Here is a 23,336-nt window from a genome sequence, read left to right on the forward strand (position 1 = left end):
GGAAGTTTTATGAAGACGATTCTTGGCAGCAACTCAGCCACCAGCCGAGCATTTTGCAAATTAACCGTAAGAGTGATCGAGATTCAATAGGCTGTAGAGCTATTTCAGAGTTTTCAGAGCCATTGTTGGCATCTTTTGCACGAGAATTTCTACACCGTGGGAGCGACGAGTAACAATAACAGCTTCATTAGCTCTGATTTCGTCCTGTATCGAGGGTTTAAACAGGTCTTTGCACTACCATATTATCTACTGCCCGTTACTAAGCTGCGAATAACAGCAATGGAATTCAATTCACTTTTTGCAGCAAACAAATCCAACCTCAAGATTACCTAAGACTTGCACATTCTCCATACTCCATTAATATTACCACTTACCCCATGCTTCTTACTTAGCTTCACCGTCTAAAGACAGACGCCAATTCTGCCGGCTCCAGCCCCGCGACAGGCCGCAGCAAGCCGAGCGCCATCGCCATCCGTCTAAACCGACGACGACCGATGAGAATTACTTTGGTCGCAGGAATCGCAATATCTCGGGCCCCGTATCCCTTCATTCTTCTCTAATCCTAATCCTCACCCACAGCATCAGAATCACCATGAAGCGTCAGGCGGTTCGTCACCTAAAGGGAGCGCTGGCGCATCCCCGAGCTCGATCAGCACCTCTGAATCTGGCACGATGCTATTCCACACACCCCCCGAACGCAAAGCTGAATTTGCCCATTGACTACTCGACAACCCCTCTGCTGGCTCACACGTCGGCGATAGCCAAGCAGAACACGGAGATTGCTGCCGACGTTCTCCATGGCGCGACCAAGAAGATGAACCTGTTCCAGGCCATCAACGATGCTCTGAACATTGCCCTGACCGAGGATGAGACGGTGTCCGTGTTTGGCGAGGATGTTGCCTTTGGCGGTGTTTTCCGATGCACCATGAAGCTCGCAGAGACACACGGCGCCGACCGGGTGTTTAACACGCCTCTGACGGAGCAGGGCATTCTCGGCTTTGCCATTGGCATGGCTGTCGAGGGCATGCGGCCTGTTGCCGAGATCCAGTTCGCCGACTACGTCTTTCCCGCCTTTGACCAGATCGTCAACGAGGCGGCAAAGAAGCGCTACTACGAGGGTGCCAATGGCCGGAGTGCTGGCGGCATGACCGTCCGCATGCCCTGCGGAGTCGTCGGCCACGGTGCCTTGTACCACTCCCAGTCGCCCGAGGCCTTGTTCACGCACGTTCCTGGAATGCGAGTCATCATGCCCCGATCACCTCTGCAAGCCAAGGGACTGTTGCTGGCGGCCATCCGAAGCAACGACCCCTGCATCTTCATGGAGCCCAAGATCTTGTACCGAGCCGCCGTGGAGGAGGTCCCCGTGGCACCATATGAGCTCCCTCTATCCAAGGCGGAAGTCCTCAAGGAGGGCAAGAACGTCACCGTCATCTCATACGGCCAGCCGCTGTACAACTGCATGGAGGCAATCAAGCAGGCAGAGAAGGATTTCGACATTTCCGTCGAGCTGATTGACCTGCGCACCATCTATCCGTGGGACAAGAAGACTGTGTTTGAAAGCGTTCAGAAGACCGGAAGAGTCCTGGTCGTCCACGAATCCATGGTGAACGCGGGTGTCGGTGCCGAGGTGGCCGCCGCCATTCAAGAGAACGCAGATACCTTCAACAGACTCGAGGCCCCTGTGGCTCGTGTTGCTGGATGGAGTGTCCACAACGCACTGATATTCGAAAAGTTCCACGTCCCGGATGTTGCAAGTGAGTATCTCTATCCTCTCGGGTAGCCTTTGCCGATTTGCTAACCGTGTGTGCCCCAGGAATTTACGACAGCATTAAAAAGACGGTTCAGTACTGATGATGAGGAGAGCGGGTAACGGGTGTCTTTATGTATGAATTTCTAGAGCTTCTTCCTAGCATAAGTGTGAATAATAGAGAACAAAGCCTTATATAACATCAATGCTGCGAGGTCTATGCATCAATGCCCCCAGGGGGGCTTAATTGCGCATCAAGAGATCTGGTCAACTCCCCAACTCAAGAAAACAGCACCGCCAGGAACAAGACACAATTCGAGCAGCTCTTCTGCCTATAACAAGAGCATTCTGTAACTGCCTTGATGCCCACTTACGATTAAGGACCAATGCAAGCTGAACTGGTAAAAGAGTACGTGCGCCCACTGCGAAGAACCATAGTCTGGCCGCGTACCCCGCTAGCGGTTGGATATGGAGACCACACTGCCCCTCGTGTCGATGCCCCGCCCATGCTTCATCTCCTGGCCCCTACCCGATTGCGGTGTACGTCAAAGCTCCTAAAGAGCTGTCCGGTTTCCCTCATCCTCCGCCAGCTAAGCATTCGCAATGTCGCATATCGAGACCGTTTCTGCCTTTGTCCAGGGAGCTCCCCCGGGAGAGGTGAGCCTGCGTCTTGTCCTCTACGCGTCATCGTTGGCAAGCTAACCTCTTCACTCCTGACTCTATTAGCTCGCAGATGTCGTTGCCGGTACGATTCACCCCAAGACGGATATTTGTTCAAGCTTCGAAGAGCACCATTGACGCGCGGACTTTGCAGACATCAAGGCCCTGACGGCCTCCGAGCCCAACATTGTTGACGAGCTGGCGCCGGCCTTTGAGCAGTACAACGAGGAGCAGTTCATCACACTCAAGCTGCCGGGAAGCAGCCAGCCGGTACGGTACCTCGAGGAAATACGTGTTACGGGGACGGAAGACATCTAACGTGCTTAAAGGTCTTGATCAGCCCACACAACTCGCTGGGCGGCGGACGATACTACGACGTCGAGAGCTCCTCCAGCTTCGAGGTGGACCATGTGGCTCAGGCATGTTGGGAGAACAAGTAGCTGCAATATGGGTAGTTGGAGCTAACTGGGATACAGAAAGCCAGTGCGGTGCAGAGCTACGTGCTGGAGGGATCACAAGCCGACCTGGTGTGAGTGCTCAGCGGCGGAACCTACCCTGGCATCGTTTTCAGTCCGGCTAACGTCGTGGCAGTAAATCAACATTGAAGAGCCTGGGAACCTATGTCAAGGAACACTTTCCCAACGCTGCCCTTGGCGCATACCCCGTCGAGTCCGACTCAAAGGTTGCTATTGTCATTGTCGCAAACAAATACAGCCCCAACAACTTCTGGTACGAGCACTCGTTAGGGTACGATATGCTACAGATGCTTACAGGCGATAGGAACGGCCGATGGAGATCAGTCTACACCTTTGATCCCAGTTCCGGAAACCTCGAGGGCACCATCATGGTTGACGTACACTACTACGAAGACGGCAATGTGCGACTGCTGACCAACAAGGCCGTCAGTGCATCGATCCCCTCAGGCACCGGTGCTGGAATCGTCAAGGAAATTGCGGCAACGGAGAAGAAGTACCAGGAAGACCTCAACAAGAGCTTCGTGAGCCTGAGCGAGGGAGCATTCAAGGGCCTGCGGCGACAGCTGCCGGTGACGAGGCAAAAGATCGAATGGGACCGAGTGACGGGCTACCGCCTGGGACAGGACATTGGAGGTGGCAGCTCAAAGCGATGATTTCGTGATTTATTGTTTGGGCATTTGGGAAGAAAGGTGCTTCAAGACGAAGACGATGCTTTTTGATGGATTAATAGAGCCAAAGAATGAATATGAGCAATGAACAGAGCAGCAGCTGTTTGATTACTACCTCATCCTCGCACTGCAGAGTCATGAATATCCCGGGCCGGGCACCACGGGAAATTCTGCTTTGGGAATCGTCCATCTGACTGCATGGAAGCGCGGCCTTACAGTACGCGTACTAGAGGTAACCAAGCCCTCTTGGTATATTGGCAAAAGCTTCACGTGGGCGAATGCTGCTCCGTGCTTTGCACAATCACAGTCGTGCCCAAGTTGTACGTGAGCGGGAATTGACCTTGAATATACCCCAGCCTTGTAGACTACTTTGGGAGCCCTTGGGGAGCTCTGCAGACACCAGTCCATGGATTTTCCGCATACTAAGATATGACGTGGGGGGGCGGCTGAGATGAGAGACGAGAGACAAGGCCAGCCAGCGGTTTCCGATTACGAAGTGATGCAGCCACGCCATATCGACGTAGGATTAGTATGTAACAGTACTAGGTAGGTAACATTGCCGCATCTTAAGTACGTAGGCAAGTTGCAATAATATCTCCATGGATATCCTAGTCCGCTGCAGGAAGCGCCCAAGAGAGGCTAGGAGGCTAGACATCTGGACAATAGCCTCCTTTCATACATATCCCGAGGTTCTCGGAATCGGAAGACGATCAACTCAAAACCAAGCCAGCCACAGCACAATTTAAAGAAGCTCAAGGCTCACTACTCAACAACCGTGGACAAGTCCCGTCTGGAGGAGGCGGGAGGAGAGCGGCGGAGGAGGAGGGGAAAAGGCCTAGCAGCAAGGCTAAGATAAGCCCGCTCTTGGGTTCTGAGCTAATGCGACTCTGCCAAATGCGAATAAGAGGATGCCTAGCATGTGCTTCCGATCATATCCCGAGCTCGAGATACTGTACTAATGAGTGCTGTGATACAGTAAGGGTCCAAATGCCGGCAGATTCACCCATTGATACCGACATCATGTCTTTTGTGGTGCCATTGAGTCAGGGCCAGTCTAGGCGAGAGAGCCGGTGGCAACGAGATCATCTTGATGGAATCTCGATCAAGCCGGCTAGAAATTCTTTCCCCAGAGCCTTTTCCCGTTCGTGTAAGACAATGGAACCTACAGTACAGGACAGTAGATGTACTCCGTACAGACACGCCATGCCATGCTCAGAGCCTTGCCATGGGGAATGCGCCGAGTATTACCACTGCTTTCCAAACCCTTCCATTATCAGCGGATGCTACCACACCCTGCCGAGTCCCCGGTTTTTCTTGTTCCTGTAAGATCCGCCAGACGCTGACCCAAAGGCCAGCTAGCAAGATATGAGCAAGAGGATGATGGGATCTGAGACGCGGGATGCGCTTTAAAAACAAGTCCGAAGGCATCGCTGAACAGGTACTGCAGGTGCTGTATGGGCAGGTACCTATAGGTAGTACAGTACGGAGTATACAGGCCTGGTATAGTTGGTTGGGCGCTGTTGGAACATCTTCAGAATCGGACGAGAAGCCCTGGAGCGAGGCGAATCAGAGCAGCCCAGGCGGTAATTTTGCAGCGGCTGATTGGCGGGCTATGGACCCCTGCGGACCCAACGGAATTGATTTGATGGGGCCCGACACGCTAACAAGAGCGAGAGAGCAAAATGGCTAGTTGGCATTTCAGGACTGAGATGGCCATACGCTTAAAGCGATTTTATCGTACTCGCATCCGCGGATTCTCTTCTCTCTCCCACCATCATTTTTGACCGACTTTGCCAACCAAGTCCTTTTGCCTTTTGGGGTCCTCGCCGCCTTTCTCTTCTCTTTCCTCTTGTCTCGCACTCTCTCTTTGACAACTTCGCCGTTTTTTTTTGCTTGCCTTGAGCCCAATTCGCCCGCCATGTCTAAGACGTACTCTTTCCAGGATGTTGCCGAGCACAACACCAAGAAGGACCTCTTCGTCGTGATCCACGAAAAGGTCTACGACTGCACCAAGTTTGTCGATGAGCACCCGTACGTCTTGCAATTCCCGGCCTCGGCAGCGAGCAGTTGAATTCCCCCCTTTTTCGGTCGGCTGGGGAATGATGCAAAAGCTGCATTGAATGACATCTTTTCTCCTTCTTTCTTGCTAACGCCCATCTCTTAGTGGTGGTGAGGAGGTCTTGCTCGATGTCGCCGGCCAGGATGCCACCGAGGCTTTCGAGGATGTCGGCCACAGCGACGAGGCCCGTGAGTCTCTCGCCGCTCTGATTGTCGGTGACCTGAAGCGCGAGGTATGCGCCCCATTACCTTTTGTTTGCGACGCTTTTCCCTTGTTCACAGCTAATGTTTCGTCTCTAGGCCGGCGACCCTGTCCCCCAGGTCACTTCCAGCAGCGTCCCTTCCATCAAGTCTTCCCCCAGCAGCAGCAACGGCGGCTTTGGCCTCTACAGCGTTGTTGCCATTGGCGGTCTCATCGCCTACTTCGCCTACCAGTACATCCAGGCCAATGCCGAGCAGGTTCAGGCTGCTGCCGCCTAATCGCATCCTATTCATGATTGGGTTTCAACAAAAAATATAAAATTTTAAAATAAAAGAGGAGAAAAAAAAGGAGGATCATGCCCGGGCTTTCGCTTCAGCGCACGAGTCCTCAATAAGACGAGACGGATGAATGTGTCGCTGGGGAGAGGATTTGTGTCATGTTGCCTTTTTCACGCAAGCAATTCACACCGGGGAACGGATCTGGGATATTTTTGTTAAGCGTGACAGTATAGATGGCGTGCTGTCTCCAAGTATATTCGGGCACTAGACCATTGGGAGTCATTGTTACAGGGATGAACTAGATGATGCCTTTGACGGAAAATATACAGGGCTAGATATCTACGATAATCAATGTTTTTTTGGTTGACATGATGGGCAATGACGAAATAAAGTGACCTTTCGCATCGGCCTAGTTGCCAAGGCAGTTTCAAAGCACTGCTAGGTAATTGTCTAGGAGACGCATTGACTTGAAAGTCACCTAGAATACGGAGCATTTGAATCAGATTCACCCCCGGCCTCCGTTTCTGCTTGCGTGGCATTCTCAACAAACGATAAGACAGATAAGCTGAAAAAAAAAGTCAAGCCACACACCTTGATTGCCTAATACGCCACACTGTGTCGCATCAGCCTCGTTTTCGAGTCCCCATACAAATGTCCTTGCATCCGCTTCAACCTCTGCTCATCAACCCTCGTCAACCACTTCGCTCACTCTCTTTTCTCCCCCCCCCCCTTCTACGATACTGCTGCCGCCGCTAGGCCATCCACGCCCAACATGTCGTCGTATCTAGAGAAGCAGTCCTCGGTATTCAGAGGCAGTCTCGCCTCGGCCGCGTCCAAACTGTCCAATCCGTCGAGCCTCAAAGCCACGGCCTCTCTCGCTCCGCCATCGCCCTCGCCATCCGCCGCCTCAGACAGCAACACACCGACATCAAAGAGGAAGCGGGATGTCGCTCCAGAGGTGTTTTCGCAGCCGCAGCTGACGGGGTACGGCGCCGAGGTCAAGACGCAGATGACGTTTGCGGTGGAGTATCTGAAGAAGAAGGGCGACGCAAAGACCATCACGGACATCATCGACCACCTGAGTCTGAGGAACTACACGGAGGAGCACAAGAAGGAGCTGACGGAGGGGCTGAGGGGACATCCGCGGGTGGAATGGAGGCCGGATCCAAGCCTGAGCGAGCAGACGTGGAAGACGGGCACGTACAAGCACCGGCCCATCATCCCGGGAGTCAAGGACGCTACATCGCTACTGGCCCATCTGCAGCGCAAGACGGACTCTTCGGGGGTGTCGGTCAAGGACCTCAAGGACGGCTGGCCCGACTGCGAGGACACACTGGCGAAGCTGGAGCACGAGCACAAGATCCTGGTGGTGCGCACCAAGAAGGACAACTTCCCGCGGTACGTGTGGGCTGACGACGCGTCGCTGCACAACTCTGTCGAGCCCGAATTCCAGGCCATGTGGCGCCGCGTGCAGCTGCCCAGCCTGGACGACATGCACCGCAAGCTGGTGAGCGTTGGGCAGAAGCCGACGAGCGACGACCCGCGCAAGGCCGTGGCGGCGGCGGCGAAGCCCAAGCAGCAGAAGAAGAGGGCCGGCAAGCGCATTGGCAAGGCCACCAACACGCACATGACGCACCTGCTCAACGATTACAGCGGCATGAGGCGGTGATGCGGGCGATGAAGCGAATGTGAGGGGGGAACAAGTCAAACTGTACGGGATAACGTGCAAGGACATAATTCACGGGTAACTACTGGCGAAATGTTTTACACTTTCAACTTCTCTTTACTTTTTTTTCACATCTACTTGATTCAGAGAATGATGGCCACACACAAAAAAAGAGACCGCAAAGATTGGTTTTTTCACTTGCAACAGTGGGCTGGCAGGAAGGCACTAGAATGGAGTTTACGGAGTTTTTTTTGCATTGGTTTTTTTTTTTTTTCTTTTCTTTTCTATTCTACGAAAGATGAGACACAAAAAACAACCCCGACATGAATCGACGGCTGCCTATGGGGTGCTGGGGGTATTACTTTTTTTCTTTTCTCCCATGATAGAGCGAGGGAGTGCAGATGATGCTTTACAGATTTTGCTCCTATAGTTTTTTATAACGAAATAGGACTTAATTGGACATTCCATGAAACTAAATCAAACAAAAAGACGGCTAATAAGAGAAAATGATATAGACTCCTGAGCCGCCGCTCGGGACACCCAAGGTATTGACTGACTGTGAAAATACGCCTCCAACACCACAAACCTAATGCTGTGTTTGATACCGTTTACAACCGGCGCTCCCGAGTCCATCCTAGATAGCGCCCAAAACACCGTGACAAGAAAAGCAATGCTGCTATATGAAGACCGCCTACCTGTGACATTTACGCCCAATGAGACAAAAAAGAAAAGAAAAAAAAGCAAAAAAAAGGGGGATATCTCAGAGAAACCAGTTCTAGAAAGCCTCGCCCGCCAGCCGAATCTTCTCAAACAGGCTCTCAAAGACCTGGCTCTCCTGATAGCCTCCCACCTTGTACCGCCCCTGCACCATGACGCACGGCACAGCCTCGACGCCGATGACATCCCGCGCGGCCCCGGCCATGGCATCGACCCTCCTCCCGGCGTCCTCGTCCTCGAGCCCCAGCCGCACCACGGCCTCGGGCATCCCCGCCGCGACGCCGACGCTGACGAGCCAGGCGTCGTCGGAAAGGTCGCGGCCGTCCTCGAAGTGGCCCTGGAAGAGGCTCTCGACGACGCGCGCCTGGGCGGCGGGGCCGAGCTCGTGCAGGGCGAGGGCGATGAGGCGGTGGGCGGGGCGGGTGCTGCCCGTGAGGCCGCGGATGGAGAATGCGATGTCGTATTTTGCGCCGGTGACTTGGATGCGGGTGAGGAAGTTTGGGTACATGTTGTTGAGGCGGTCGTAGACGGAGCGCTTCTCGACGTTGTCTGTGGGAGTTGGTGTCAGCTTGGTGGCATGGTGATGGCGATCATGATGGCGATCATGATGGAATGGTAAAAAAGAATGGGTGTGGGGGATTGGTTGATGATGAAGTGAAGTGAAGTGATTAGGTCATCCCATGTGGGAGCCCGTGTTATGTGATTTGTAAGTTCCAGCAAGCAAGTTGAATCAAGGAACAAAAACACCAAAACAAAGACTCACGCTTTGCCATTGTCTGCGCAATGTAATACGGCTTGTACGTCACCTCAAAGCGCACCTCGGGATGCTCCTCCGTGTACCGCTGCATCAGCGCCTCCAGGCTGTGCTTCTCGATGAAGCACCACGGGCACAGCAGGTCCACGTAAATCTCCAGCCGGATCAGCCCGCCGGCGCCGCGGCTGCCCGTCGCCGCCTTGTCTCGTCGCATCGCCGCCGTTGCCGTTGCCGTCGCCGTCGTCGGTTTCCTTGCGGACGAGGGCAGAGGTTGGCGCGCGGGCTGGGGCGATGCGATAGTGTCGCTGTGGAAGTGGTGGTTGGGTTGGTGTTGTTGCGACGGGACGCCGATGAGTGGTGATGCGCTCATCCTTGCTTGTGTTGTCGCTCGTTGTTGTTGAAGTGCGGAAACGGGAATGGCTAGTATAGATGGATTGGATGGAGGAACAAGAAGTTGTTTCCGTGTGGCGAGGATGTCGTGTTGAGGGTATTTGTGTGATATTAAGAAGAAGAAAATAGAGAAGAAAATAAATGACAGAAACGCCGGGCAACAATGTGGAATAGACGGAAGCAAGGAATTAGAAATCCAAAAAAGGTTTATGTTCCCTCTTTTAGTCCACCAGGCCTTACGGATTGGATGGATTCAAGCTTCTTAAAGATTCCAACTAAGTGACACCACCGGCAGTGCAGTGCTCAGCCTCGGCTCTCGCCGTTGGTAGTCTTTCTTAGTCAGGCTTAGTATTTTTGGAGACGGTCTTCCAAGATTCAAAACGATTTCCAATCGCTGGAAGAGCAGGAGAAACAAGGAAGGATAAAAAAAGGGCGTCAGGGTCACCTAAATAATAAAGTGGACTTGGCCGGAAAGCAGCAAGCAGCACGGAGTTTTTAGAGGCGGACTGGGGTCTGGTCTTTTGCCGTCTGCTGAACGAGATGTGCTAATGAATCGGCGGGCGACCTCTTTGTTTCGTCATTAGATCGTTCCCGGGGGAGAGAAGAGAAGGGAAGACGACAATATATGGGCGCACGCAAATGCTGTGCGGGAATAATTATAATAATAATCCCTAGGCAAATTAAAAAAAAGAGAGGTCCGCTCGGACGAATCCACCTGAACGGAGCTTGTTATTTATTTTTATTTTTCTCTTTTTGCTTGTTTCTCACTTGATTATGCCTTTTTTTTTTTTCGCCTCCTCTTTCGGGCGAGCTGAAATCGAAATATTGATTTGATGAGATTTTTTTCATCCATCCCGCGCAATTCTCGCCGGCGTCGCCAAGCCCCGGCGAGAGAGGGGGCCGCCATGCTCTAACGCCGCTAAAGCTACAGTGCCTTCGGCCTGTATAACCCCCTAGGTCCCCCGAATTGCTGTTCGACGGCAGCGAGTCTACGGTATTAGGTGCTCTGTACAGCGACTGCGCCGGATTGCCGCAAGGGGCAATTCAGAGCACCATGCATTACCTCTTACGGACATGCATCTAATTCATTCCAGGTCACTTAAAACGCTGCGTCGAAATGCAATCACAGGTCCGATCCATACAAACTTCGGAAGAAGACTTCACGCACGCATCACATGGAAAACACATGGAAGGCAGGGTTCTCTCATCTGCACACCCCAATTCCTGCAAAGGGAACCGAAACGAGCAACAAATTCCCCTGATGGAGCCCTCTCTCTCGCGGACTTTGGGCATCACGGATTGAATAGTAATACAAAAATCATCACGATTACTGATCCGATTGCACCCATTGTCCTGATTAGTGCTAGCAAGACACTGGGTCCCAAGATTGAAGTGTTTTGCGAAGCGGAAAGTTCCCTCGTAACAAGAGATTTAGGAACCGGCGATGGGTAGGTAAGTTTCCCGTTTGTGTGTCTTGAGTGTCACTCTCGATAGAGTTCGAATGGGAGGATTATAATTAATAGTAATCGTGTTTATTGGAGATGGAGTTTTGGTGCCGAGGAACTTATTTGTATACTCATGTTCGACGGCACCATTTTCCAGATTTGAGCAATTCTGTAATCAGTCCGCCAGAGGCAAAGAATGTCAGAATACCACAGCGAACGAGGCATGACGAGCAAAGACGAGCATCCTTTGACAATTGAATATAAAGCTTACTTAGACATCCACCTACGCACAGTACATAATCTTATCCGCCTCCATCTCAGCGGAATTACACATTCACTCAGGAACCTCGTAATAACCCCCGTGTTTCCCTCTAAAAACTAAAAAGCATACAGTAAGCATGTCCGTCATCCATCTTTTGCTGCCAAACAACAAGACACAAATCCTCTCGCAAAGCTTGCCTGGAATTCGGTGCCCCCATGTAAGCGCCTCCCGTGGTGTCATGACTAGCCTTCTGCCCTTGGCCGGAAACAATCCTCCCGACTCTTATACCATGAGCAAGCTCCCATCTCACCTCCATTCTATTATAACATTTTACACGTCTATTAATAACGAACAAGCAAGCAGCAAAAACCCTTTTCATCTCGTATACAAGTTCAATATCAACTCCCAAGTGCCCCCAGAATGAAACAAATCACTCCCATGCTCGCCATGCTCTCCTGAACTTGATTACAAAATCCCAGAAAACCAACATCACCACAACGCCACCCATCCAGCCCTTCACAAGGCCCAATTCGGAAAGCTTCCTTGCTTTCTTCTTCCTCTTTTGCCTTCTTCTCCCTTTTCAGAATGCGCTTCTCACTTCGTATGAACGGCCAATCCGCATCCACTCTTGTCAATCTCATTCCCTGCGCAACGGATTGGTTCCTGCTGTCGCCTGACTAGCCTCCACGACTAATCATAAAATATAGCGTCGCGGCCCTTCTTTGACCCTCTCACGCTCCCCCTCGCTCCTCTTCCTTTTCTTGCACGTCATATCGACTCACTTTGGTTCTTTTTTCTCATCACACTTCACACGACTTCTACAACGGCTAATCGGACATGCCAATCGCAAGCTCAAACCTTACCTTGATCACAAAACGAAAAAGAAGAAGAAAGTGGCAAGAAAGAAAAGAGGCTCGTCACGTCTCGTGCACAACCAAGTCACTGCATATTCCGTAAAGTATATCCGTACAATTTCTCGCGAAGAGGTGCGCTTTTGAGCGCCCTTGTCTAAATAATGTGCCAACAGCCAAGGAAAATGTGTCATCGAAGAGAGGTGGACAGCTCTCCCGCCGTCTATATCTTGTTCCGTTCCCAAGCCCATCTTGTATGCCACCCAGAAAAAATAAAAGAGACGAGGCAAGCAAACACACTCGGTGCCCTTCCACCCCTCCTTATAAACTCCAGTCTTTCCTCCCCTGCCGCTCTGCGCGTCGTGTCAAATGAAAAACGCTCAGTCCATAATCGTCAAGATTCCGGTCCGCCAGTCTATCGCCCAAGTCTATATGAAGAAAAGAAAAGTGAATACCAAAGAAAATATGAAAAGAGAGAGATGGAGAGAGATAGAGAAAGGCTGACGCCCAGAGTCAGCCTAGTGCATACAGGCGGCTGATCCCTATGCTGCCAAGCCGGCAAAAACAGTCGTGTACGTGATTTGTGTCGAGTTAGAAAAGTGATTGATATACAGCAATGTACGTGGGAATATCCAGGTCATCATGGCAAAGAGCCATCAGGCAGCAAGCACTCGGCTTTCATCAAGGGCATTTGGCCCCACTAAGCCATGTGTACCAGACCAGGCTCTGTGCTTTGCGGCCGTCGCATCTGCTGTGGTGCGCCGTAGTACATCTGGCTCATGGAAGGATTGGGAGGGTAACCATCGGGGTCGGGGTAGACGTAACTACCAGCGTTGTGAGCTGGCGAATGGGTTTGAGGAGATTGCCAGCCAACCTGGCTCATGTGAGGACTGCCACCTGCGCTTCCAGATCCCGCCGGGTGTTGCTCCAAGTTGGGCTCCAGAGTAGGAGGAGGACCGTAGCCGGTAGGGTGCGAGGTTGGCCGAATTCCGTTGTTGTAGCTGGCGGCCGACGTCGTCGACGTAGGACTGCCCACGCGGAGATGAGGAGGCAGCGTGCCACCCTGTGTCATGTACTGGAAGTCGGCAGGGTGTCGGTTGAGGCCGTTGGATCCCGAAAGGTCCAGGGCGGGAGACATCATGGTATGCTGGCTAGGTGACGGCGTCGTCAGAGGAGAGCCATGATTAGACATGTGGTCACCCTCGGAGCGAGCTTGGCTTCCGTTCTTGGCCCTTGAGGCTGCGAGCGCCGCCGCAGTAGCAGCCGCAGCCTCTTCGATGGTGCCTGTGTGGTGGTTCTGGTGCCGTGTAAGGGTAGTGCGCCTCGTAAATGTCTTTTGGCAATCAGCATAGGGGCACTTGTAAGGACGCTTTCCCGAATGTGTTCTTCGATGCCGAGCCAGAGAACTGCTATCGCTAAACGGCTGCAATATCACGAATTAGCCGTTTTTGCTTTATTTTGCTCGAAGAGCAGAGGAGCTCAACGCTGATGACTAGCTTACCTTGGCGCAAGTCTCACAGTGATGGGGTTTCTCGCCGGTATGCACCCGTTGGTGAACGGTCAAGGCAGATCTTTGGATGAATTGCTTGTTACACTTGGGATAGTCACAGACATGAGGTCTAACACCTGTGTGGATACGCTCTGCATCATGAACATGTTAGAAGTGACTTCCTTGAGATCTCAGTCTCTATATCAGCCGGACTCACCATGACGGGCAAGGTCGCTTCTTCTTGCGAAGCCTTTGCCACAAGTGCTGCAGGGATATGCTTTAACGGGAGCCGTTGGGGTCTGCTGCTGCGGTGGCTGTTGTGGGATATGGTGCATAGCCATGCTGGGCACACTACCCATGCCAGACATGTCGGCGAAGCCGCCCATTTGCATCGCACTGTGCATAGGGTTCTGAATCTGCATAGGGGCTTGCATCGCCGTCGGCGAAGGGTAGGCACGAGATAGGCTGTGGGCGGAGTAGGAAGAATGTTCGGACATGTGGGGAGAAGCTGATCGATCCATTGTAGGCTCATGCTTGACGAGGCCAAGGTGAGGATGCTGGTGGTGATGGTGGTGGTGGTCGGGAATGCCTCCGCCAAGTCCGTGCGTCATGGCGCCTTTGTTGTTCAGCATGTTGGTTATGTCCATAACCTCAGGCGACGCTGAAGACATGACGGCATTCGGCCTTGCGGACGAAGATAGAGTATGGGGTAACATGGTATGGCAGAGTGCCAGCGGGCGACCTATGAGAGCCAGGTTATAAAGCTATTCGGGTTTCAGTCAGCCTTGAGCTCAGTGTCAAGTATATGCACACATGGTAGACTATGTGATATCATCGTTTGAGAATATCCGATCAAGTGCCAAGCCATGAGTCGTTCCGCCAGCCGTTTGAAGCCACCACGGAGACTTTATCCGCCACCCAATCGACTTGGGCAGGAGTTGAAGGTTCCCAAGAGCTTGGGCCACCCACCAACAGCACCCAGCCGACGTCTGATCCATTCCTGGAAAGATGACCTGGAAAATCAACACAGTTTAGACGTACCTTTTGAGATCTGATAAGACGCAGAGAGTGTCAGGGCTTCGGTCCTGCTTTTCTTTGCGCCGCCACCGTTTTCGGGTCGTCGCCTCCAATTTGGGATCGCGGAAACGAAAGTCTTTGCTATGTAGCACGAATCGTGTCGTTGCGCACTACACCCGCTTTTGCGAACGGATGTCTGAGCTCGGAATATGTATTTCGAGAGGAAAAATGCAGCGTTGTAATAACTCGACGTGTGTGGCCACCGCGGGGCAGCGTCGCAGGATATTTGTATGCAGGCACCGGCAAGCGAGAGAACGGTATGAGGCAAGCGACTCGGTAGGACAGAGCGCAAGCTGTTCGAATAGTGGGCGAGGGAGAAACGAGATCCGACAGCGCTTCTTCAAGTCGTAAGGAGATGTCGCATGCGAGACGGAAAGCCCGACGTGATGGCAGCTGAAATTTGGCACCCAAGATTCCAATCAAGCGGAGGAAGAAAAGGAGCCCGTTTGTCACGACGATTCAGAGCGGTCGAGTCAGCCTGCAGAGCGGAAGCAATGAGCTGCTAGCGAGAAAGACTGATCATAAGCCGGACCGGGGCGTCAATATGCAACGGGCGCTTTGTCGAGGGTGTTGCCGGGTGGTCAAGGCTGGGTCCTATTCGGTCAGCCGCGTCGCGGGACAGTGGGCTGATTCAAGGCTAAAGGAGGGCTGGCGAAGAGGAAGAGGAGAGAGAGAGAAGGAAGAAAAAGGAAAATGGAAAAAAAGAAGGAAGAGGCGTCGAAGCAGAAACGGTGCAACGGCCCGTGGGTGAGGTGGGAAAAAAGGGTGGGAAAATGGATTGAAAGTCGGTGCCAAAATGCGGTCGTCCAAAGCAAGTGCTTCTGGAACTGGCGAACGACGTAACTTTTTTTAGGGGCCCAAGCCTTTATGACAGGCCTGCTGGCTGGGTGCAGGGCAGAGTGCAGGGGTGGGCCTGTCGAGAAAAGATGGAACAAAAAATCTCCTGGACCGGCTCACCCTTGCGCCGCGCCAGAGACCCAGGCAAGCAAACAGGGGTGTGGATGTATGGACTCGCAGCGTTGATGTCTTGACAGGTGCAGGAAGACTCACTGAGGGAAGTTGAAGCGATGGGCTCGGTGCTCTGTGCTCTGTGTCGTCTGCAGTTTGCGATCAAAGCATGGGAACACGTGAAGGAGAGGCGAGCCCTGTGCGTGCTCTCAGGAATGCAGCAGCTGGATGCTTCAATGTTGCCTGGGCTGCGTATCATTCACCGGCTGGCCAAGTGCTGTAGGGCTGGGGCTGCAAAGGAGGAGGGCCCGTCGTCTGGAACGCCGACCTGAGGGATGAAACGGAGAGCTGGACGTTCTGATCGCAAAAGGGTCCCGGGCTCAGGACCAAGAGCAAAGCCAGCTGCAGTCTAATATAACCAGACGGCACAAGGCAAACTCTCGTGCTGCCAGCAGGGCAAGAACAAGACTCGGGAGTTAGTTTGATAGAGGTGGGAGGGGGTGTGTGAGGAGAAACGCTGCTCTGGCGTTTGCGAAAGGAGTTGGTTCAGAATAGCAGTACTCGTGCATGCGGCATCTCGATCATGAGAGCTTTCCTTTGTCTGTCTCTGTCCAGACCAGAGGAGAGGAGAGAAGAGAAGCGGGTTGGTGCTCGGGTGGAAATCAGCTGGCGTTGTTGCTAGCGGTACGAGTATCCCTCGGGTCGGCCAGGTAGCAGTACTTACGCGCGTGCGCCGCTCGGGGCCACAGCACCGTACCCAGTACACAAGTACCTCGCTGGGGACCTGGGCAAGACGCAAAAGTCTCACTCCACAGTGTCCCGATGTACTACTAGGTACGTACAAAGAAAGATTCATTGCGGTGGAGCTGCCAGGCTCTGTTAGCCTGGCCCAGCGCTAAAGCCACTACGGGGCAGGGATGCGCTTGAATTGATGCCGTTTTTGGGCATTTGGGGTTTCGCAGCAGCCAGTCCTCGAGTGGCGGCTACATGCGGTGTGAAGGGTGCTGTGTAGTAACATCAAGTACTATGACAAAGGGAGCTGGAGGCGCAGATGAATCAAATTGATGTGTTATTACAGCTCGCCGTGGGTTGTGAACCATGGGTGCGTGCACACATATTCGCCCGCCCCCCTAGGAGATACATCCACGCATCTACTTGGAGAGGACTAGACTATATCCCTCTTGTATCTGCAGAGGTCAGTACGGTAGGTACAAGAGGTACGCAGGCATGCAAGGCCCTCAAATGGGAACTTGGAAGCATCTACCTGGCCGGCTGCAAGGTAATATTGATCCTAGCGGCAGTGCTTGTATCGTCGACGCTAAAACAGCCCTGGCTGGCTGACGTTGAAGCATGCCATGCCAGATTCCGTAGGTGAGGTAATCCGTGGATGGCATGGCATGGCATGGCATGGCATCGCAAGAGAGCGGGAGGACATGCAGGGCATCATCTCAGACACGGTACATAGTACGTGGGCGTTTGAACGTCTCTCGCCGCTGGAAATTAAAGAGCAAACAGCCAGATGGGCCCTCATTTTGCTTTCATTTCATTTCACAACGGGCACAGGAGGAATCTGAGGCGCCCTCCGCAGTGCCTGCTCTCCTCCCCGGCTGCCACTAAGGACTGGCAGTCATCTTACCTTATGTTATGGATTAGCATCTTGGTGCCACATCCGCAACCCACCAGGAGCGGCGTTTCCGGCTGTTGCTTGGGGTCCGCTGGAGCATGCTGACCGGTGAGAATCCATTTCCCTCTTCTATCGATAATACGCCGAGCATTGATGTAACATTGCAGAGCAAACACTTTTGTTTTGTTTCGCGTTGGTGTTTCATGCAGTTGAAACGAGCAACATGTCGATGCGTTCGCCTGCTCATGATGCTTATGATGCGCAGCCGCGGTGACCGCCAGACGATGTTGCCATGTTGGACCCCCCCAAGCCCCTCAACCGCGATCCCCAACAACTACCAGAGATTGGCGTGTGCGTTGTACATCCATACCTGACCTGTGCTTGCGAATATTCCCCGGCTAAGCATCGTCAGGCGTTGCGAGAGCCGGGCATTCTGGGGGCGTGGCGACGGGCAATTTTCCGCCACCTTCTAGACGGTTGGCGGCACGGAAAAGGTAATGTAGTTAGCAGGTCAAGCTTATGTTGATGCTAAGTCTTGCTAGCAGAGGTAGCTGTATTCGTACTTGCGGTCAGCACCAATCTCAGCCGTCCGCTTCCAATGATCGATCAATGGTGTCTCTCCCTTTGGTGCGTTTTCCCATCTTCCCAAGGACTCGTACCGGTGACAAAGCCACCCCCTTTGGTAGGGAGGAGGAGACGGCTTGGCCCAGCCAGTCGTGAACCACTTGGCCTCATGGTGTTAGACAGAAGCACAAGATGCGGCAAATATGCATGCACGAGTACTGCACGAGCACATGTAGTATTGTAATGCACATGCAGCAGCAATTCATTTCCCTCAAACGTGCATGGCGGGCGATCAATAGCGCAGTCCAGAGGGCCTCGGCCGATTGACAACGTCGTGCAGCCAATAAAGAGACTTGCTAGACAACGCCTCTCGCGATCTAATGAACCCATGCACTCTTTTTTTATCTCTCAGGCATGCAATTGTCACTAGACTGGCCGGGTCCAACAATAGAGATGCGAATGATGTAATTCAGATTGACGCTTGTTAGCCGCGACGATGATGGAAATAAGAGGTGGTACGTGCTACATGTCAACGCCAGCAGAGTTAGTACAAACTTACTCGTACTATACTATACGGACTTGTACTCGTGCGTTTTAATGGGCCATCTGAAACAAGTCGGCTGCAAGGTCATCATCACAATCAATCGACCACATAGTAGCATTCATACCACTGCTAGCACTCCGTACTAGTAGTATGGAATAGGCATGGACTAGGAAAAGAATCGGAAGAGCACCCTCAATTGCTGCTAGCCCCAAGGGAGCAGCAAATGCAATGCTACGGGGACGGAGGGGAAATGTATGGATTTCATTACGAGCATCCAAGTTCCAAGTGCTCCGTCAATTCGATTAATCATGCGGATAGGTCATGCTACCGCTGCCGGACAGAGGCGCAGCACACACTGAGCGACGCACCTCAGGTACCAGCGGCATAGCGGCAGGGCTAATGGCGCCACGTTATTTCATCCAAGGGAACGAGGAAATGGGCCACTTGCATTTGTCGCGACAGCTTCATCTCGCAGCTTGGCGATTGCCCACTGATCATTGTCCCTCCGATGCTCACGCGATGCAGATGCAAATGCAGAGCGCACCCATACGCTACGGCCAAGCGCACGTTTCATCTGTGCCCGCCATGACGGTTAGCCATATGGAATCGATCACATCTCTCATCCTAAATGAGATAAGATGGAGCGGCCCGCGCGTGCGGGTAATTGCGTAGGCACTGTGCAATATACAAGCTCAGCTCCCGGATCGCCAGCACAGGATACTTGGGACCCAGACGTCCCGCTAGGAGGGTGACGGTGACCACGCTGGCATCTCGCCACCATGCCGCAGACAACCAGACAAAGAGGTGTTTCGTAAACAGGCTGCATGCACTCGTATGCAACTCGTATGTACGAGAGTAAGCCGCCAAACCGACCGGCTGCCATTGCCTACAGTACTAATGCTAGTAGTGCCCCGTCAGTCGTTCGAGTTCTCGCAGCAAACATTTCATCTGCAGGCGACAGGCTGTTGGGCACCACCATCCTGACAATAGCGACAGGAGAAACGGGTCACGCCTCCAGGCAGCGATGAGACGGCCAGAGAATGACCGCTTTCCCGCAAGGCTTGCATGACACTCCACCCACCGTCATTAGCTCCAGCCAACGGCTCGAGAAACACAAACGTCGTTTCCTAGCCCTTCTCTCCGTTGTCGCCGTTGCGAGCCAGGGGTGCCGCCTCGGTTTCCTTGTCTGTGCATCTGGTTGGCTGCGTGGAGAGGCCGATGGCCAATGCATCCTGGCGGAAATTGCTCTAGCCGTACGTGGCAGGATTCTGGAATTTCTCTCGGCTCTCTCCTCGACTCGGCTCCACCCTCCTGGATCGATCCTTGTCACTGGCGACGAGGGTGCGACAAGGCTTCGCCCAGCCCCATGCATCTCCCTAACTCACTCCAGCTTTCACGCCCCGCCGCCAGTCGCTAGCTGCGCACAAGTACGGAGAGCGAGCATGCACAAACGCACAGCTAGCATAACGAATCCTTCTCGAGGCGTTCCAGAAGCCTGAGCCCCAGCCCGGCCTCCACCAATGAACCGACCGTCGTATGGCTGACGGACCCTAGCGATACGTAACGTGGTGTACAGGTAGTTGTCTGTCCTCCACCCCTCGCTGTCAGTGCCGGTCCAGTATGATCACCATGATCGGCTGCTGGCTTCCGTGATCCGTCGTAGTAGCAAAGCTGGGTAGTCCACAGCGGCGGCCATGCATTGGCTTCCTCTGCAGCCTCGAGTGTCTGTCCGCGCTTTGGCTTTGCACGGCTTAACAGGCGCGCTCCTCAACGCAATTTCTCTTCTGTCCTCTACTCGTATGCGCCCGAAATCAATCCGCAGTATCAGTTTGTGCAATTCCAAAGTGTTAAAAATAGCGAATGATGTAATGAGGGATGATCCTCCCTACTTGAAATGCGCGGCCATAATGAAGGGGCTCCGGTGGTGGATCGGGTACAGTAGAGTAATTCAGCTTGTTGGTTTGCCCACCCCTCAGCAAGTCGTGGGGAAAAAAATGAAATGCACTACTGTAAGGCCATGCTGACAACTGGGCAAGGTCACCTGAACGACGCGTGACCCAACACAGAGCCGCAGAGCCATTATTTCACCCAGTCGGAACAATTCGATGCTTCAATTCCAGTCTGTTTACTCGATCCGCCAATCAAAACTGCAAGCTCGAGTACGCACAAACAATTGTGCGTGTGCATGCAACCTTTCTCCAATACTCGTGGCAAGGATCGCGATATCCGATGAGCCTCCAACGCTATATCCTACCTTGCAGCCAAGAGACGCATGGCGCGCTCAAAGTGGCTGGTGGCATGCAAGGAATCCGTCGCACCACGGCTTTTTAATCTTGAAACCACGCAGGTGAAACAAACGACCGACCATCACGCCCACCCCAGTCACCACGGAATCAGGGACCAGGATATGATATTAAGTGCTGCGACAGCTGATCTACATGTACGCAAAGCTTCAACGGGCAAGTTAATATTAGCGTCATCACCGTTGGATGGGCCGCGGCCCAGATGAGTCCCGAGGCTCGTTTCGCTCCCATTCCCACTCCCAAGGCATAACACGGAATGGCATGGCATGGCAAACAACCAAGAGGGACAATATTCCCACACGTCGAGAGTTTCCAAAACCAGCGCCACCAACAGGGCGCGGCGCCCATGGAGCCTGATCAGGGAGCACATTGCTGTTGGCAGCAGTGTTTTGGGGGCGTGGCTAATATCCAGCATCCCAAGTTGGTTGGCTATCCAACACGCCCCAGCGAATATCCGTCGAGTTCAAGTGTGGTAACAAGGTGCAGAGGAAAGGCCTTTTATCCAATACTGGTTGGTCCCTGGATCCTCAAGCATCTGCTACTATCGCTACTACTCTTTTCTAATATCTGCTATTTTCACTATTAAAATTGGGACGCGAGCAAAGGGGATGCTGGATAGTCACTCCCTATTGGAATTGCAACCTAGGGCTAATCGCTTGGCCAGCTAGGACATAACCTTTGTGGTGCATGGGCACTTATTTAGCGCAAAGTATTCTCGCCGCAAGCTGGGGCGACGGATCAGGATTGTATCTAACAATGGTTTAGGCTTGGTCCAGTGGCCAGTTGTTACTATTGTCAACTGGGTCCCGAATATGGACGACGGATGACGGAGTACTCCGTTCTTTCGGGGACTTCATACGAGTACGAAAACATGCAAACGGATCCTCACCACCCACTCACTCGGAGGGCTGGCTTGATCGCTTAATGAAACTAGGAGCGCCAATGAAAGTCTGCAAGAATGGCCAAGCCCAATGAGAAGAGAGATCGACGCATAGTCTGCTTGTTTACGAGACGCCTCAATCTCTCCGCCTCGAACATCCAGCGACTTGGAACCCAATGAAGCGCTGACTACATTCCTATCCTTGCATCCTACTTACACCGGGCTTATCCTGACCAACAAAGGAAAGCCAGCAATGAGTGCCGGCAACTCCGTGCACCCCCACGCCTTGGAAAACGCCAGAAAGGGGATATCCGATGCCGACTTGGGACTTGGTGAGGAGCACACGACACCATGTGGCAGCTTCAGACACCCTGTTCTGCGGCAACGCTGTGTCTCACAGCGCTTCATCTGGCACCTGAATTTCGGCATCGAGGGAGAATATAGCGGCTTGAAGATTGCCACGAGCTGATGATAATTGCTTGATCCTTTCTCTGTCCTGAGCTCCTTTCTCCCGTCCCGTCCGGGGGAGGCTGCGGCCAAAGCGGTTCCTTGCCTCGTGGTCGTGCTAAACGTGCGTAATTGTCCGGTCCTTGATATAACCAGTGAACTCAGCTTCTCCATTTTCATCATTTAGGAATGAGTTCCAGTAGTTCGTCTTTTCTGATGGTTTCATCATGAGAGCCCCCAGAACTCATGATAGACGGAGGGGGTCTCGATTGCTCTCAACATTCCCCACGGCTATTAGCACAATTTGATTGTTTGCTATTGCGACAATTCACTCAATGCATAGCTGGCGCCATTTGACTGTGGAGGCAAGATTTGACGACTGCCTTGGGCCGTTTTCACATCATTTGATGTAAGTATTCCGATACCATCCGAACCGACACCATCCGCGGCGCTGTCTGTACGGAATTTCGCCTTCTATACACGCCGATCTGGCCCTTCTTGAGGTAATAGTGACATTTTCCAAAAATAAAGAAAGCAAATAATCCGGCATGGCTAGCGTCTTATTCAGGCAGCGAGCAGCAATTGATTTTTTTTCCCTTGCCTTTGCTGACCGTTTTACGGTCCGTCGAGTCCCAGGGGTCGGCCGACGTAAACGCCGGAATGCTACCCCCTCAGGAGCTTTTAGACCGCCCATTGGGGAGGAATGTCTCTAGCAACAAAGCAGAAATCATAAAGACACACACACAAACGAGAAGAGGTTTCCGTGCAAAGTCTCCGGATAACACAAACGGGAAGAGGTTTCCGTGCAAAGTCTCCGAATAACAACGGCACTTTGTGGTGAACGAGGGGGGGGCCTTGGGACCGTGCATATTTTCGGCGCCGTTTTCTGACAAATGGGGAGGTGGCGTGCACCTTGAGGGTCCGATCTTGTTTTCCTCCTCTCTTTGTTCTTGCATCATGTGGGGGGAGGGTGTAGATAGAAATGATATATTCGGTGACGACTTTGACACAAGTTCCACCCTCTTTGTATTGTGGCAGTATTGTGTATGCAAGATCTCGGGATCCTGAATATTGCTTACCCTGAAGCTTGGCTGATAGACTTGAGTAGGATGTGTTTTGGGCCCGTTTGGATGAGAATTTAGTTAATCTTATTCTTAGGACGGTGGTATTTTCATCTATTGTATTAAGATAGATACATCATGAAACTAGCCGTAATGATTGTGGAAATAGTCTATCATGGCAATCAATTTGATTCTAGTAAGGGATCGGTAACAGCACATGAAGTG

General features: G+C 52.7%; 7 protein-coding genes across 7 annotated transcripts; 4 read left to right on the forward strand and 3 right to left on the reverse strand.

The window, feature by feature from the left end:
* Positions 1–444: 444 nt before the first annotated feature.
* On the forward strand, positions 445–1,951 carry TRIVIDRAFT_89359 (uncharacterized protein; the record flags this gene model as incomplete). The annotated part of the gene is made up of 2 exons (XM_014102596.1): positions 445–1,754; positions 1,814–1,951. 2 exons carry the CDS (start codon positions 593–595, stop codon positions 1,849–1,851), a joined length of 1,200 nt encoding a protein of 399 aa, XP_013958071.1.
* A 399-nt stretch (positions 1,952–2,350) lies between these two features.
* TRIVIDRAFT_45712 (uncharacterized protein) lies at positions 2,351–3,536 on the forward strand (the record flags this gene model as incomplete). Its single annotated transcript, XM_014102597.1, has 7 exons — positions 2,351–2,404; positions 2,474–2,492; positions 2,562–2,677; positions 2,737–2,830; positions 2,888–2,936; positions 2,999–3,136; positions 3,188–3,536. The coding sequence occupies 7 exons, from the start codon at positions 2,351–2,353 to the stop codon at positions 3,534–3,536; spliced, it is 819 nt and encodes a 272-aa protein (XP_013958072.1).
* Positions 3,537–5,338: 1,802 nt separating this feature from the next.
* On the forward strand, positions 5,339–6,457 carry TRIVIDRAFT_179320 (uncharacterized protein; the record flags this gene model as incomplete). The annotated part of the gene is made up of 3 exons (XM_014102598.1): positions 5,339–5,582; positions 5,716–5,842; positions 5,910–6,457. 3 exons carry the CDS (start codon positions 5,470–5,472, stop codon positions 6,087–6,089), a joined length of 420 nt encoding a protein of 139 aa, XP_013958073.1.
* Positions 6,458–6,861: 404 nt separating this feature from the next.
* Positions 6,862–7,758, forward strand: TRIVIDRAFT_58003 (uncharacterized protein; the record flags this gene model as incomplete). The annotated part of the gene is made up of 1 exon (XM_014102599.1): positions 6,862–7,758. The coding sequence occupies one exon, from the start codon at positions 6,862–6,864 to the stop codon at positions 7,756–7,758; it is 897 nt and encodes a 298-aa protein (XP_013958074.1).
* Positions 7,759–8,551: 793 nt separating this feature from the next.
* TRIVIDRAFT_120674 (uncharacterized protein) lies at positions 8,552–9,395 on the reverse strand (the record flags this gene model as incomplete). Its single annotated transcript, XM_014102600.1, has 2 exons — positions 8,552–9,021; positions 9,236–9,395. Coding segments are annotated over 2 exons (630 nt in total), but the record flags the coding sequence as incomplete, so codon positions are not given.
* A 3,497-nt stretch (positions 9,396–12,892) lies between these two features.
* Positions 12,893–14,184, reverse strand: TRIVIDRAFT_135225 (uncharacterized protein; the record flags this gene model as incomplete). Its single annotated transcript, XM_014102601.1, has 3 exons — positions 12,893–13,597; positions 13,676–13,815; positions 13,881–14,184. Coding segments are annotated over 3 exons (1,149 nt in total), but the record flags the coding sequence as incomplete, so codon positions are not given.
* An 8,083-nt stretch (positions 14,185–22,267) lies between these two features.
* On the reverse strand, positions 22,268–23,270 carry TRIVIDRAFT_215912 (uncharacterized protein; the record flags this gene model as incomplete). The annotated part of the gene is made up of 1 exon (XM_014102602.1): positions 22,268–23,270. The coding sequence occupies one exon, from the start codon at positions 22,742–22,744 to the stop codon at positions 22,451–22,453; it is 294 nt and encodes a 97-aa protein (XP_013958077.1).
* Positions 23,271–23,336: the final 66 nt, after the last annotated feature.

This window comes from Trichoderma virens (genome assembly GCF_000170995.1).
Source record: "Trichoderma virens Gv29-8 chromosome Unknown TRIVIscaffold_5, whole genome shotgun sequence".
Classification (NCBI taxonomy): Eukaryota; Fungi; Ascomycota; class Sordariomycetes; order Hypocreales; family Hypocreaceae; genus Trichoderma; species Trichoderma virens.